The sequence below is a fragment of the Natator depressus genome, chromosome 2 (genome assembly GCF_965152275.1).
Source record: "Natator depressus isolate rNatDep1 chromosome 2, rNatDep2.hap1, whole genome shotgun sequence".
NCBI lineage: Eukaryota > Metazoa > Chordata > Testudines > Cheloniidae > Natator > Natator depressus.
In genome coordinates, this window is record NC_134235.1 from 111,126,384 (window position 1) to 111,141,341 (window position 14,958).

At 41.3% G+C, this 14,958-nt stretch overlaps 1 protein-coding gene and 1 long non-coding RNA gene across 2 annotated transcripts in view; one reads left to right on the forward strand and one right to left on the reverse strand.

Annotated features, from left to right (window-relative positions):
• LOC141982621 (uncharacterized) overlaps positions 1-14,958 on the reverse strand; it is a 57,334-nt gene that overhangs the window by 33,373 nt on the left and 9,003 nt on the right. The window lies entirely within an intron of this gene.
• The window catches only part of ADTRP (androgen dependent TFPI regulating protein), a 45,607-nt gene continuing 40,466 nt past the window's right edge, over positions 9,818-14,958 (forward strand). The window contains exon 1 of the mRNA XM_074944881.1: positions 9,818-10,295. Within this exon, the coding sequence (XP_074800982.1) occupies positions 10,143-10,295 (153 nt within the window). The 5' untranslated portion in view covers positions 9,818-10,142. The remainder of the gene's footprint in view (positions 10,296-14,958) is intronic.

Genomic DNA, 14,958 nt, shown 5'->3' on the forward strand with positions numbered 1-14,958 from the left:
GAAGCATCCTATGAGCCAAATGTGACCCACACAGTTCTACTAAGTAGAGTGTGGCTTCCCTCATTTTCCATATTGAGGCACAGTCCCGGGAAACCACAATTCTCAGCATAAAGTTGCTCTGATCAAAATGAAGCATCACATGCCAGCACATTTAGACATATTAAAAAAACGGAGAAAGGAAATTAAGAGTGATGTGAGTTTCCCAGGTATGACCACAGAGACCCCGTGCAAAGAGTCCCCAGTTTTTGCAAACAATTCTCATCTCAGACCTGACAAACTCACTACACCAAATATGTCTTACAGGTTATTTATCCATAAAGAGTAACATGTAAGATATCTACAGAAAGTTTGTAACTTGTCAAGACTCAATCTTTGTGATATATATGTAAAGGTAATATTTAAGGAATAATGTATTTATATTTTAAGTATGCTTTATGGACTTGGAGTAAAACTTGGTCACCAGAGGATAATTTGTCTTGTCCATTCAGGCAGGCGGGAGTCATCACCCCATCCTGTTTAGCCAGTGAAGCAACGAAAAGCTAAATTGTTTAGCCTTGCTCAGTCCCAAGACTTTCAATGGAAAACCATCAGAGGCAAATGCAAACAACCGGAACCACTTGAAGGTTTAAAAAAAAAAAGGGGGGACATTACAACAAGACAGGGGCTATGAATAGAAACAAAAGACCATTCCAGGAGAACACAGAGGAGGGAGAGACTCTCTGGATCCTTTCACTGAGGAGACATCTGGAGGAGCCAGGTTTTCTTGTGAAAAATTGGATCCTGGTTCCTGTGAAGCCAGCCAGCTCCGCAACAGACTGAACTTTTGGGGTGGGTTGGAAGAACGTACCTCATTCGATAGGAAAGGTAACCATTAATAAGCATAGACCCAAGTTTGCATTTTATGATTTTGTTTTGTATTGTAACCATTTGTTTCCACCACTCTCTCTTGTTTCTACTTAACTTTCCATTCTCATGTAATAAAACTTCTCTTTTTTTTTAAATTAAAAGTGCTGTGTGGTTTAAGGCAAAACTAGTAAACTGGGGCACACTGCTCCTTTGTGGGGCAGAGGATCTGGCATTTCTGTGAGTAGCCAGTGTCAAGGGCTGGATATCACAGGGGAACAATTCAAAGGGACTCAGGGACTGGGGTACATCTCTTGTTAACCCACAAGGTAAAGACAGGGCTGGCATAACCCAGAGGAGCATATTTGTGTGGCTGACAGGCTGATGGGGTTAGGGAGCAGATACCCAGCCAGGCGCAGGCAAGATACCTTCATGCTGGAGGCAAGGGGTAATAAGGTGACTAATAGTTCTGGGTGCCCCAAGAACCATCAGCCACTCATCAGTAGAATGACTTGCCAGTGGTAAGTTGAACTTTATTTTTCAAAAAAAGTGGACTGTAACTATAAGGCCCCAGACATAGTCATGTATTCCCCCAGAGATATGTATTAGGACAGATATATAAAAATAGCAACCACAAATAAAACGATGACCATCAATGAAATCCGCTATCCCTATTGAAAGCAAACACAAAACACTTTTTTATTTTAAATCAAAACCCCGCAAATCCATCTTTAAAGTCATTTCTCTGCATAGCATCGTATCTTCAGAAAACTGTGCAGACTTATTTTTGAACTTCAATAACTGGAAAACAGCTTTTTAAAAAAAATAATACAAACTTGGTATGCATGTTGTCTTTGAAGAGGAATGCACATTTGTTAGGTTGGAAAAACAGTGACCAAAAGTAAGGAGATTCTATTTAAAAAGTAATCTTAAAAGATTACACGGGTCCACAGGAGCCATTCCTCATTCACTGTAGACCATCATTGTGCTGTTAAATTAGCCACACTCACATGTGCAATGTGACCTTCCCTAGATGTGCAGTTTACAAGCTGAGCAAAAGACACTCTCTGCAAGGTGTACTGAGCATGTGCAGAGTTACATTGTCAACAGATCTCAACTTGGCCCAGTCAAAATCCGTGTTCATAGGGACACTCGAAGACACTTGGCATCAGTGAGGACTACTTCCAACCAAAATTTCCTCTTTATATCCCTATGTGGTTTGGTGCTATAGCTATTCAGATTAAGGACACAAAATACTGTTATAAGGTGAAAAGTATATTTTGTCTCCCTACTTGTATTCATAAACAACAGAACTCTTTTTCCTTAAAGTTTTTTAAAAAGTTACTTTTGGGAAGGGACTGAGCCTGGAAATTTCCAGTCTTACAGGAGAAAATTTGGGGAAATTATAAGTGAGAATGGAAATGTTAATGCAACCTTAACTACAGCAGTTGCTGCCACTTTTACTATAATGAGTGGGGCAAATGAAAATAGTATTGTGCACACATTAAGTACATAGTTTTCCTTATCCAGGTGCATGTTAGGTATGGTTACCCCGGTCACTCCCATTAAAATAAATATAGATGGGCCCAATTCTCCACTGTCTTGCACCTTGTGTCATCACAGTTACCGGTTTGAGAAGGGCATAAAATTCTACCCCCTTCTGTAATGTTTCACACCCATTTTGCAGAGGTGTTAATGACTCCACAAAGGTTGAGGCAATGAACCATGATCATACATTTAACTAGATGCAGGTAGGATTTTGTGTTATGTTTATTGTATGAAATTTAGCAGTGCATTACCTACAATTACAGGCCTAATTCGATGCTTATGTACATCTGTGTAAATCAAGGAAAATTCCACCAAAGTCAGTGAAGTTACAGCATGGTAAAACCAGTGTAAGTGAGAGCAGTGTCAGGCCCAAAGTGTAATTCCAATGTAGGATCATAGGATCAGCTACTTTTTATCTTCTCTTCTTGCATGTGTGCTAGGTTGAACTCACAGGATTAATTTACCACCCAGTGTGCAGCTTTGCAGAGAGAAGGAATCAAAGACTAACTCACCAAAATAAACTTGTCCCTAACTACCCAGAGCCCAACTTCCTTTCTTGAAAGCCCAGAGTGCTGGAATTCTTCCCTTTAAATCAGAACTGTGCTGCCAGGGGTGCTGTCATTACAGAGCTCATGGGACATTTTGCTATAGGGCGTCCTAGCAAAATTTTAGTTTGGGTTATTAATTTCTCTTCACTCTACCAGCTTGGGAGCACTGTACCTTTTCTACTGACCAGGCCTATTTGCCAATGTATTTCTCTGACTGATTGCCAGTGCCAAAACGAGTTACATGAGTGGTCAACTACTCCCTTGCAGCAGGGTGTCATTTGTTATGGGTAAGAGGGCAGTTGCCGCCAACCCCCCCCCCCCACACACACACACCTTGGTTTGCCCTGACACCGAGACTTTTCATAGGTCTGTATGCTCCATTTTGTCTTCCACTTTTTGCCCCTCTTTCCCATACCAGACTTTGCAGGATATAATATAATCACACATAATGCTCTATATGCTGGCACAACTTTGCCCCCCACCCCTCAAATTTTTCTGAAATGATGCCCTGCTTTGCAGCCTGTCATAGCAAAGGGACCAATAGCCAATGTATATGTCAGCAATGAGTATGCTAAAGCCACTACCATGAACTACAAATAGAAACCCAAAGGATTTTGGCTTATTCACAAACTGTGTGGAGGCTGCTCCCTTCCAAAGCCCACTGAAGTCAATGGAAGTCTTTCCACTGATTTCAGAGGAATGGATCAGACCCTAAGCCTCGCATAACAACCTCTCTGAATCTTGGTTTCTCCACTGTAAAACAGAGATAACAATATTCTCCTTTGTAAAGCATTTTGAGATCTTTGATGAAAAGCCTTACTGTATATAAGTGCTAAGTATTACTGTTAAATAAATTTAAAAAAAAGATCTATGTGAAAACAAGTAGGAGTGCCACCCCAAAAGTTTGTGGATAATTTCAAGCTTGCTGCCAAGTACCGGCAGTAAACAGTGGGATAAGCTGACAGCAAGAAGCTTAAGTGGAAGTTTTGCTAAGGTTGTTTTCATCAGAAATCAGGAATACAGAAGAGAGTTCAGCATGTTTGAAATTGGAGAATATTGATTGGATTGCAATGAACATGCTTCCTCCTTTCATGATTAATTCAGGGAATAAAAATCTATATGAACAGTATATTTTCTGCTAATAAGCTAAAGCATGTGACCAAGAAAGCTCAGAATCCTTGAATGCTGTACAGTATTTAGAGTGTATGAAACATCACGTTTGTAAGAAAAGGAACAGAAACTCTTTGTGGTAATAGCCTAATTCCAACATTAAATATTTCACAAATATAGCTGATTATATGCCCAGCAATTATACAAAGTGTTGCAAATGCCTGAATGTGTTTTTTCTTAGGCACTGAAATGGAATGTAAAGAAGCAATCACTTCCTGAATGGAATCATGCAGAGCATTTTCCATATTGTAACACTAATTAAATTAACCCTCATGCCAGTTTTGTTAATAAACGGACGTAAAAATGATTACCTTTGTGTTTTTCTTCCCCAAACTTGTGGCATACTAGGATGACTTTATTTGTTAGCAGAAATGTAAGTTTCATTTCATAGTGAGAGAATTACAAAAGCTAAAAGAGTAAAATATGGGGATCTGGATTGAAGTGTGACTCATACCTGTTTAATGAGAAGAATTCAGATTTGGAAAGGGAAGTGTATGGACAGGGAAAGTCACATGAAAGGTATGTGTGGTGGGTTATCTTAAATTGTTACATTTAAAATGTCTTTTCATGTTATGTCAAACACCTGGGTAGGTGCCCTTCTTATACGTTGACCAATTTAAATAAATAAAAATTGGGAGGAAAACACAAAGAGATAACTTACTTTTAATTACTTGTTTTCTCCTGTTTTTTAAAGCCCACCGTTTTACCAACTCAGGCCTGGACCATGTCAGCTTTGTAAACGAAGCAAGCCGGGCATGGTCAGCATTTTAATGGTCAGTATTTAAAGGGTAATCCTAAGGTGCTGCAGAAAGTGGTAGTGATAATTCAATAGATGGGCCTCTCTGTTCTGAGTAAGCACTGAACCAATACTTCAAACAGGGAGGAAGGATAGTGCAGAGGCTAGCATGCTAGCCCAGGAATCAGGAGTCTGAAGATGAGTTTCCTGCTCCATCACAGATTTTCAGTGTGACCTTGGGCAAGTTGTTTAGTCTCTCAGGGTCTCCATTCCCCTTCTGTAAAATGGGGATAATAGCACTTCTCTACTTCACAGGGGTGATGTGAGGATAAATCCACTAACATTGCGAGGTGCTCAGAATCTACAGTAATGGAGGCCATATAAGATACATAGAACATGGGGCCTTGCTTCTGATCTCACTCACCCACTTGTAACTCCATTAACCTCAGAGGAGTCACGCCTGGTCTACATCAGTACAAGTGAAAGGAGAATCAGGCTCATCGTGCTGTTAGAGATACCAGGCCTGATTCTCTAATGCCTTGTACCTTGTGTAGTCATTTATACGTGCACAAAATGGGTGAAAAATGCCACCAAATCAGAATTCACCACTCCCTTATACTGACAGTAGCATATTACATTCACTTTGCACAGGTGTAAATGACTACACAAACTGCAAGGCAGTGGAGAATTAGGCACAGGGTCTTTCTGAATGAGATGAAAAAACCTGAGGTCCTCATTAAGTGGTGACCTAGCTGGATTCCAGTTTGGGTAATCAAATTTAGTTACTTAAAATTCTCTCTAGAGCAGTGGTTCTCAACTAGAGATACATGTATCCCTGGGGGCATGCAGAGGTCTTCCAGGGGGTACATTAACTCATCTAGATATTTGCCTAGTTTTACAACAGGCTACATAAAAAGCAAGAGCGAAGTCAGTACAAAGTAAAATTTCATGTCTTGTTTATACTGCTCTATACACTGAAATGTAAGTGCAATATTTATATTCCAATTGATTTATTTTATAATTATATAGTAAAAATGAAAAGGTCAGCAATTTTTCGGCAATAGTGTGCTGTGACCCTTTTGTATTTTATGTCTGACTTTGTAAGCAAATAGTTTTTAAGAGAGGTGTAACTTGGGGTAGGTAAGACAAATCCAACCCCTAAAATGGGTACAGTGGTCTGGAAAGGTTGAGAACCACTGCTCTAGAGGTTTAGTTGGATAGAGTGGCATTCTTCATTCCCATCATAAACTTTTGTATAGTGCTGCTGTGAACCATTAAACAGTTGCTGTGCTCCACCCTAGAGATGGCTGCATTTCAAAGGGCGGTGTAGTGACTCTTATATAGTTTGTAAAGCACTTAGAGATGAAAGGTGCTATCTAAATGTAAGCTATTTATAGTATTTACTTTTTTTGTCTGTTTTTTCTTTTAATGAACACCTGGAATTCGGTCACATATCATACAATAGTCTCCTCTCCTCCTGAAGGACAGATAGGGGCAGAGTCCCATAATGCATCTCTTAGTTCACCTAACAGGATCAGTGAGCAGAGACCAACCTAAAAGTGGCACCTTCTTGACCTGAGATATCTAGCATATGTTGGGGCTGTATTTCTTTAGGTTCTACTTCCTTAGACTGTAAGCTCTTTTCGTTCTGTGTTTGTATAGAGCCTAACATAATGGAGTCCTAGTCCATGACTAGGGTTACTAGGCACTATGGTAATACAAATAATAATCAAATAATAATAATGCCCAGTGGTCCATGGAATGCTTCACACTGAACACTGGATCTCACTTTCGCTCTCTTCATAGAGATCTGCAGAACCCACCGAATGGCCATATGTTGATTTTCTATCTCCAGCAGAAAGAAAGATCAAACAAATTGACAGCAATAGACAGTTTGGGCCTGACCGTGTAAGATGCCCAAGAACTACTTGGGAGGTGCTGAGCACCCTCAGTTTCCATCATCTTCAACTGGATTTAAGGGCACTCAGCACCATATAAAAATACACCTTCTGTTTATAAGTATCACTGAGTTCTCTTTCCCCCAAGAAAATTTCTGATGCCCTGGACCTGTACAAAGTGGGTGGGAAATGCCACTATTCTAATTTGTTAGTAGCCTTTTGCACCTACTTTGCACTCATGTAAATGACCCCACAGAGTGTAGGGCACTGAATATGAGATCCTATACTCTCTCTCTTCCCCCCCACTCCCATCTGAACTAAAAGCCAACTAGACTGAAAGATACATATTTTTCTCTTTGTATGTGGGAAAACAAAACAGATGGTCTCAGTCTATGGGACAGGTGTCCACACCACAAAACTGTCACCACATACAACACCCTTGCTGGAAGTCTCAGCCACACTAGCCAAAAATCTTCTGAGAGGGAAAAATAAAAATAAAAGGACCTTGTACATTTGCATAGATTTACATTCATTTGCATAAACCCAGGTGCAAATCATTACAAGCACATGCCATCCTACTTTAAAGTTATGCTGTAAGGAACTCCTACTTGAAAAGATAAATTTTCCAGAACCTGGAACAGGAGGTTGGACTAGATGACCTCCTGAGTTCCCTTCCAACCCTGATATTCTATGATTCTACGGAGTGTTTGACAGATGTTATACATTGTAGCCATCCAAGGTATAAATAAAAAATAAAAGACCTGTCATACCATATTTCAATTCTTGTTCCTACTCTCATTTGTAGTGACAAGTTCTAGGAAGACAGAGGAGGAGAAGGTGTTCCTGCAAGCTTCATTATCAATGAGCCTCCAAAAGTCATAGGCAAATGCAAAAAGCCAGGCCATTTAAAACTATTTTCCATTGGGGTTCTTCAAAGAACATATAATGATATCTTTAGGATCCAAAACAATGGATTATCTTTTTTTTCTCCTGCAAAAGATTTTTTTATCTCTGACCTCAGGCAACCCCAAGGTTTCCTAATACATTTCGAACTGGTGTAAGAGGCAGTGAGAAATCTGAGACGTGTGAACATTTAAAAGAGAGAGAGATTCACTTTGAATTATGTCTGTGGAACTGGATGTGGATAATCCAAATTCGGACAGAAGTCAAGGAAACAGAAAATGCCTTTCAAGCGCTTCAGTGTTAGGGCTATTTCCTGACATGCATGTGAATTGCTTTCTGATTTTATATGAAATCATTCCACTCTGAGTCTTGAGCCCTGCATCAGACAAAAGAGCAGATTGCTCAAATATCCCTACAGACCACTACAAATGCCAAAAAAGAAGAGTAGCCTTAAGACAGTCTGCTCAGCAGAGAGTCAACCCTGTCCTGGAGGGACTGTCTCTACAGGACAGACGGTAGTTCAGTCTCTGGCGTCTTTGTTGTGACTGCCAGTTGTGGTGAGTGATGGTGGTGGTGCAGATTAACACAGATCACCAGCTCAATACCTAGTTTAACATAAAGCATTCATATGGTCATTACTGCAGACATGGAGCATCAGTGGTGCTGCCGCACCCCTTGGCTTGAAGTAGTAATAACAAACACCAAATACATGGTTTCCATAGTTTCTATCGCCAGCACCCCCACAATAAAAATTGTTCCAGCACCCCTGTGGAGCATGACCCAAAGCCTGCGTATATAGGTGTTACACTGGACTGTACCTTGACAGTCAAGGAACCCTTTATTAAGACCTCACTGCAAATAAAGATAAGAAACAACCTGATCAGCAAATTAACTGTGTCTATCTGGGGAGCCAATGAACAGACACTAAGAAACTCTGGGCTTGGCCTGTGTTATTCTGTAGCAGAGTATTACTTCCTGGCATGGCTCAGCTCCTTTTACTCAGCAGGAGCAGACACTCAGCTGTATGAAACTACGCGTTTAATAATAGGAACCATAGCACCAACCAATGTGGCCTGGCTTCTGATCCTGTCCAACACTGTCCCTCCTGATATCAGGTGACAAGTCATCTTGCAGAATCTGCTCCTTAAAGGTGCAAGGCATGCCACATCTATTCTAGTTTAAAGATGTGTTTAATCCACCAAGCCACCATGCCAGCACAAGGTGCCCTGTTTAGACAATTCCCCTAAGGAACCTCAAAATCACCTCCAGGTGGAATGTTAGATGGCAAGAACAAGCTTCAAACACAGCCAGTGCCTATCTCGTGACAGAGCCAACAGTCCAGCCCCCTAGTTTTGACCTTCCAGGCCGTCTCTGAGTAAAGCTCAATTGCTTCAAACGTGGAGTGATAAGAGATGCTGCTAATGACTATAAGTGGGGCCTCTGTGACTCCTCTTTGCAGTTATGGCCAGTTAGATTCAGGCCACATACTTGCAGCTGCACTCATCAGCAAGGGCTGCCTGGTTCCCTCATGGACTTGCATAACCTTTCCTAGACTACTGAATGGGTAAGACACTTAGGCTAACACACTTGACTTGAGTGGCTGTGTAGCTGCAATTGCTCAATTATATACCCGGGGTGTGTGTGTGTGTGTGTGTGTATATATATATAATGCTGCACTGTCATAGCAGGGAAGAACCATTATCTGGAAGTTAATGTGATTAAGCAAACAAGCAGCTCAGTAAAGAAACTACTTAAGTTACATTACCCCAGGCTATTGCCCCTTCTCTCTATCCCCTCCCAGACATTTAAAGTGACTTGAATTTTGTCAGACCAGCTGTGTGCATTTGTAAATACTTAAGTAACATGGATTGACAGAATAACCTACTTCAGAAGACTTTCTACAAAGAATGTCAAAGACGATTTTCAAAACTTACGAAACCAAAGAACCCTAACATTAGTGTATTAACCCCTTAGATCCTCCCTCTTTTACCACACTAACAAATTTATTCAGTTCCCCTTTGAAAGCCCTCTCTTCTTTCCATCTTTGTTCTTTATCGAAACAAAAGTGACAAAGGTCCCCCAAAATTGATCAAGGCTCATGGCAACACCAATATCTCACTAGAAGGAAAAATAGGTTTTTTTCCTACTTGTCCAAAAAGAACGTGAAACTCAGTTATGCAAAACCAGCGACAACCTCCTCCCCTGGTGCAGAAACACCAAAACTTATGTAACTCTGCAACTAATCTTCAGTAATCTTGAGTGAGACATTTAAATCCAGGGAATAAGCCTATTTTTTCCAAGCTTATCAGTAGAAAAAAAAAAAAGAGAAGAAGAAAGAAGCAAAGTCCAGCCAGTGTTGTAATATTTGTTTCATGCGAGCAGCGTCCTGACTTTCTTCAGACAGCAAACTCTCCTGCCGTGCAATTTCCTATGCATGGCTACTGAACATTAAAAGAAAAGCTACTTTTAGGCTTGAATAGCACTCACAGCAGAACCATGGCAATCGCTACACTGGCTGTGTACCATTCCCTTGTTTTTGTCTGGTATATTTTTGTAACCTATTCAATCTCACTCGTAAGAGCAGAAGACCAGCCGTCTGAAGCGTTCCTTTATGGTAGGCAGTGGAAATATTTGACAGTTCTCAATCTGGTAAGCATGTACTATACAGTGGTACCAATCTGTCTATTTGTCTGTCTACCATCTGTGCCTCAAAACATATGCAGCTGGTGTATTTGCTGCTGTTATACTGCTTTCTTTTATGGTTTATACCCCAAAGGAAGCTAAATAGGTATCCACATTTGTGTTGTTTATGCATAAAGAATATTTGGCAGCAAATTGCAATACTTCTAAATTTTATATATACTGTAGCTAGTTGCCTCATTGTTAAGACACAAGTTAACCATGAGAAGGAAACAAATGTAGAGTGTGTACAGGAAGGATGTACAGCTTTGAAGCATATTATCTAGTCCTACGAGTAGAATAATTACCAATTAGTATTAGTATACGTATATTCAGCACTGAGTAACATGCATGCAGTGATAATTATAGTTCTTTGAATATGATTTAACCTATTACAAAATATACAAGCAGTAAAACAAAATATCGTGAGGTAATAGCCAATCATTGCATGTACTTAATTTAAAAAATTGTTTGGGGGAGGGGGGGAAACGTAAGTCACAATGGGCATAAAGAAATGTAGAAATATGTGCAATATTATCACATGCTTTTCAAGAAGTGTGATCAGTGGCTGGCTATGTTTCTTAGAATTACACTGTGATATACTGACAATAATATATTTCTCCATCACACATTAGTACTAATATCACACCATTACTAACCAAATGAAAACATATAACACATGCTGTCCATGGGACAAAACTAGGTCCATGTAACTAGCCCAAGTAGCTGAGCTGTGCAAAGGGGATTTCTATGGGCGGAGACAGGGGCTTGTGGGGAGAATTCCTACTGAGCTGTTGTTCTGGCAATGGAGCTACTTCAGGGACACTAGTTAGCCTCGAGGCTCCATAGCCCTTGCATTCCCCTTGTGACCCAGTCAGTGGTGTATGGATTTACATAGCAGTGGAACCTCCAGCCCTGCCCATGCCCATCCTTATCCCTAGAGGGCCACTGGATAATGCCACACTGGGAGTTACTACACAACAGAGGGCATGGTGGCACACACTAAAGCACTTTGTGAGTCTAAGCCCTTCAGGGTAGGGATGGTCTCTACTGTGTCTGTGTAGCATATACAGTAGTAGTCAATATAAATATTTACTGCTGCGGCTACTAACAACCAGCAATATGAGCCACCCCATAGGCCCCTGACGTCCTGTCTGAGCTTCCTCGAACCACAATTGTCCTGTTGTAGGCTGAGCTCTCCACACAGAGTGAGGAGCAGGATTTGGGGCTATACTTTTGGGCATTCTTATGCTGTATTTTTAAAAACCATTAATGAAAACCAGTGACAAAATGGGAAACACTGGGGAGTAATCTAAGTAGTATATAAGCTCCTCTCCTTGGGAGATACCCGTCAACATCCTAACCATCAAGGGCCAAAACATAAGCCTGCTGCTGTGCGGCTGCAGAGCCCGCCTACATTGCTGGCCCTTGGAATGGCTTTGTGCTGCCCAAACAGTAAAGAAATCCTGAGGCAAAATGGTCCCCCTCAGGCAGATCCACAATCAGCCCTCCCCATGGCCCCGCTGTTCTGCTGTCTACAATACTGGGGTCACCGGGGGAGTGATGTTGAGTGAAGCTACCCTTTTCCCAGGGTCTCGCTGTGAGCATGGGGAGACAGCAAATGACTGTGCTGATTTTCCTCCCCATCCTTTCAGAAGCAGAATTGCCTATTCCAAAATGGAGCAGTGAGAGACAGGGGTGCCCACTGGACTGAAGACACCACCCTCCAGTCACAGAGGAAAGGTGGTGAGATTCAGACAGGGGCATGAAGGGGTGGAGGAAGCAGAAGCTCCTTGATGGCTCACAATCCCTCTTTCTCCAGAGACTTTTTCTGAGGAAGTGGGGAGGGTGTTACAGCAAGCACCTAATCCACCATTCCCTCCCTCACCTGCACAGGCTGCTCTGGGTAGTAGTAACTTCCAGGGTCCCTATATGTGGCAGAAAAAAAGGAGGGAGGGAGGGATGGGTTCGGATACCAGAGGCCTAGTGGAGGGGGTCAGGAACTAATGCTTAAGCTCGCAGCCCCTTTTGAGGTAGACCAGTTGCTTCATGACTCAGTTGCTCCATGTCTCATACTGAGGTGACCTAACCTCACAATCAGAAAGGCCAGCACAGAGCTCCCCTTTAGGGAATAAAGGGTCTCTCTATGTCCCTTAGGATGTAGCTCCAAATGTGTAGTGGTGTCTTTTCCAAAATACACCACAAAGGGTCAACGTGCATAGCCATGTATACATTACAATTGTGTGGCTGTGCCCCTGAAAACAATGCACACATTGCAATTTTCTTTCAGCAGTCAACATGCAGAACCTGCCACTTCGTCTTTCTCTAATTCTGTTTGTTTTCATATCAATACAGAGATCACTCCTTGTTTTCACATCATCCAGAATAAGTTATTACCCCAAATCTTTCCATCTATCACATAAAATGGTTTATTGCATATACACAAGTAGAATATGCATAAAGACCATCCCCGACAACTGAAAACAGACATTTGCATCCACATTCCCCCTCCCAAATTTTGATCATTACACTTGAATCTCTTATTATTAAAATGGTTTTGATTGTACTAACAGTACTGTTTCCTATTTGTTTTCAAATAGATCCAATATTTATTGCACATATTTTCTATAATTTTATAGTGTGAGTATATATGAAAGTAGTAAAATTTGATTGCCATATCTAACAGCCCACATGGAATATCAGATTTATTTCCCATTAAACAAAATGCTGTGGGCTGTGTTTATGACTATCAGTTTGGGAATTAGATACATTCAGGTAGCCAGATGCTGTCTTTGAAAATGAATCACGGGAATAAATAAATGGAAATACTTGCTTCAATCAAATTAGGTGAAATTTGATTTTTGCCACTGATGCCTCCTAGTTCATCTGATCTGTCTGGCCAAATTAAATAGCTATAGTTAATGAAACACATCCTGTCTGTCTGTCTGTAAGCATTTCTAAAGCCCCTATCACTGTGGCACTAAAAATGGTTTATAGAAAACAGAGAGGTTTGTCCTGAAGGGCCAGTCAATTCCCCCTTCTCTGCAGGTTAATCATGGGCTTCTCCCTTTCAGAATGTTTCTGTTCTTATTTCTCTTCCTGTTCTGGGGGGAATACTTTGGGGAATCCTTTTAAACTACATCTGGCAGATTTATATACTGAGAGCAGCTGCAGCTGCAAGTGCCAACATCGCTGCTTGAAAATAATTTCATCCTTTTGTATATTTTCTATTATACTTACATAATTGCAAAATGTGGATTCATGTTCAGGTATGAATTTTCCTGAGTTTGTGAGGGTTCAGATCTGGTGTTCAAGTCCCTCTGTGTTCTATGGTACGGTGATATATTATGGGTGCACTTGTGATGACTCCATAATTAAGGCTGTGTTCAATTTTCCAGTTTTAAAGTGGGGTTTAAATTCTCTTGTTGCACCTGAAAACATAGGCTGAGTATAATCCAAATGAAACCACTTAATAGCAGGCACCTACGGAGGCACACAGCAGCAGAGCTCCTCTCAGTGTTTACAGGATATCTGGGGATATGTCTACACTGCAATTAAAAACCCACGGCTTGCCCATGCCAGCTGATGGGGGCTCACAGGGGTCGGGCTAAGGGGTGTTTAACTGCAATGTAGACATTTGGTCTCAGGCTTGAGCCTGAGCTTTAGGATCCCATGAGGTGGGAGGGTCCCAGGTTGCAGCCTGAGCCCAAATGTCTACATTGCAGTTAAAAAGCCGCTTATCCCGAGCCCTGTGAGCCCCAGTCAGCTGGCACAGGCCAGCCACCGGTGTCGAACTGCAGTGTAGACATGCCCTGTGGTATCAAGGCTTCACTCCTGCACTCCTCTAAAGGTATGTCTATGCTTCCAGCTGGAGGCATAATTTCCAGCTTGAGGAGACATATCTGTGCTAGCTTTGGTCAATCTAGAGCACTAAAAATAGAAGCGTAGCCACAGCAGCACGAGTGGCAGCATAGGCTAGCCATCCCAAGTACATACCTAGTCTCTTGGCCTGGATCATAGACGGAGTGGCTAGCCCCTCCACTGCTCATTTCATTGAGACTACACTTCTATTTTTAGTGTACTAGTTTGATCAGAGCTAGCACAGGTATGTATGTCTCCTCGAGCCAGAAATTATGCCCCCAGTTCAAAATGTAGACGTACCTTAAGGGGTGAAATTCACCCCTGTGCACTAATTAGTCCCACTTACACTCTCCAAATAAGGCTTAAGAGGGACTGAAGTGTTCATAAACGTAAGGTAGGCCTTCTGCACAGAAGTGAGTTTCACCTAAAGTGAGCAGTAGTACCATAATTTCTTTCCTGACATTGTCTGGGACAATAGTTAACTTTCCAAAGTCTGTAGTTGCTCTTGCAACTTGTAACTTGAGTGTGCACACTAATTGTTAGCACTTGTCTATTTCTGTTAAACCATGTATGATATGGAATGTTATTTCAGTTAGGTGGTTAATCTCCTTAAACGGTTAATTTCCTAACTTTTTACCTTTTTTTTTTTTAAAGTATAGTTATAGCAATCTTAGGCTAAGGTGTCCTTTCAGTTATACCAATGGAAATCCACTGAATTCAATGCAGTTACTTTGGATTTCTATTATTGTAGCTGAGGATAGAATGTTGGGTG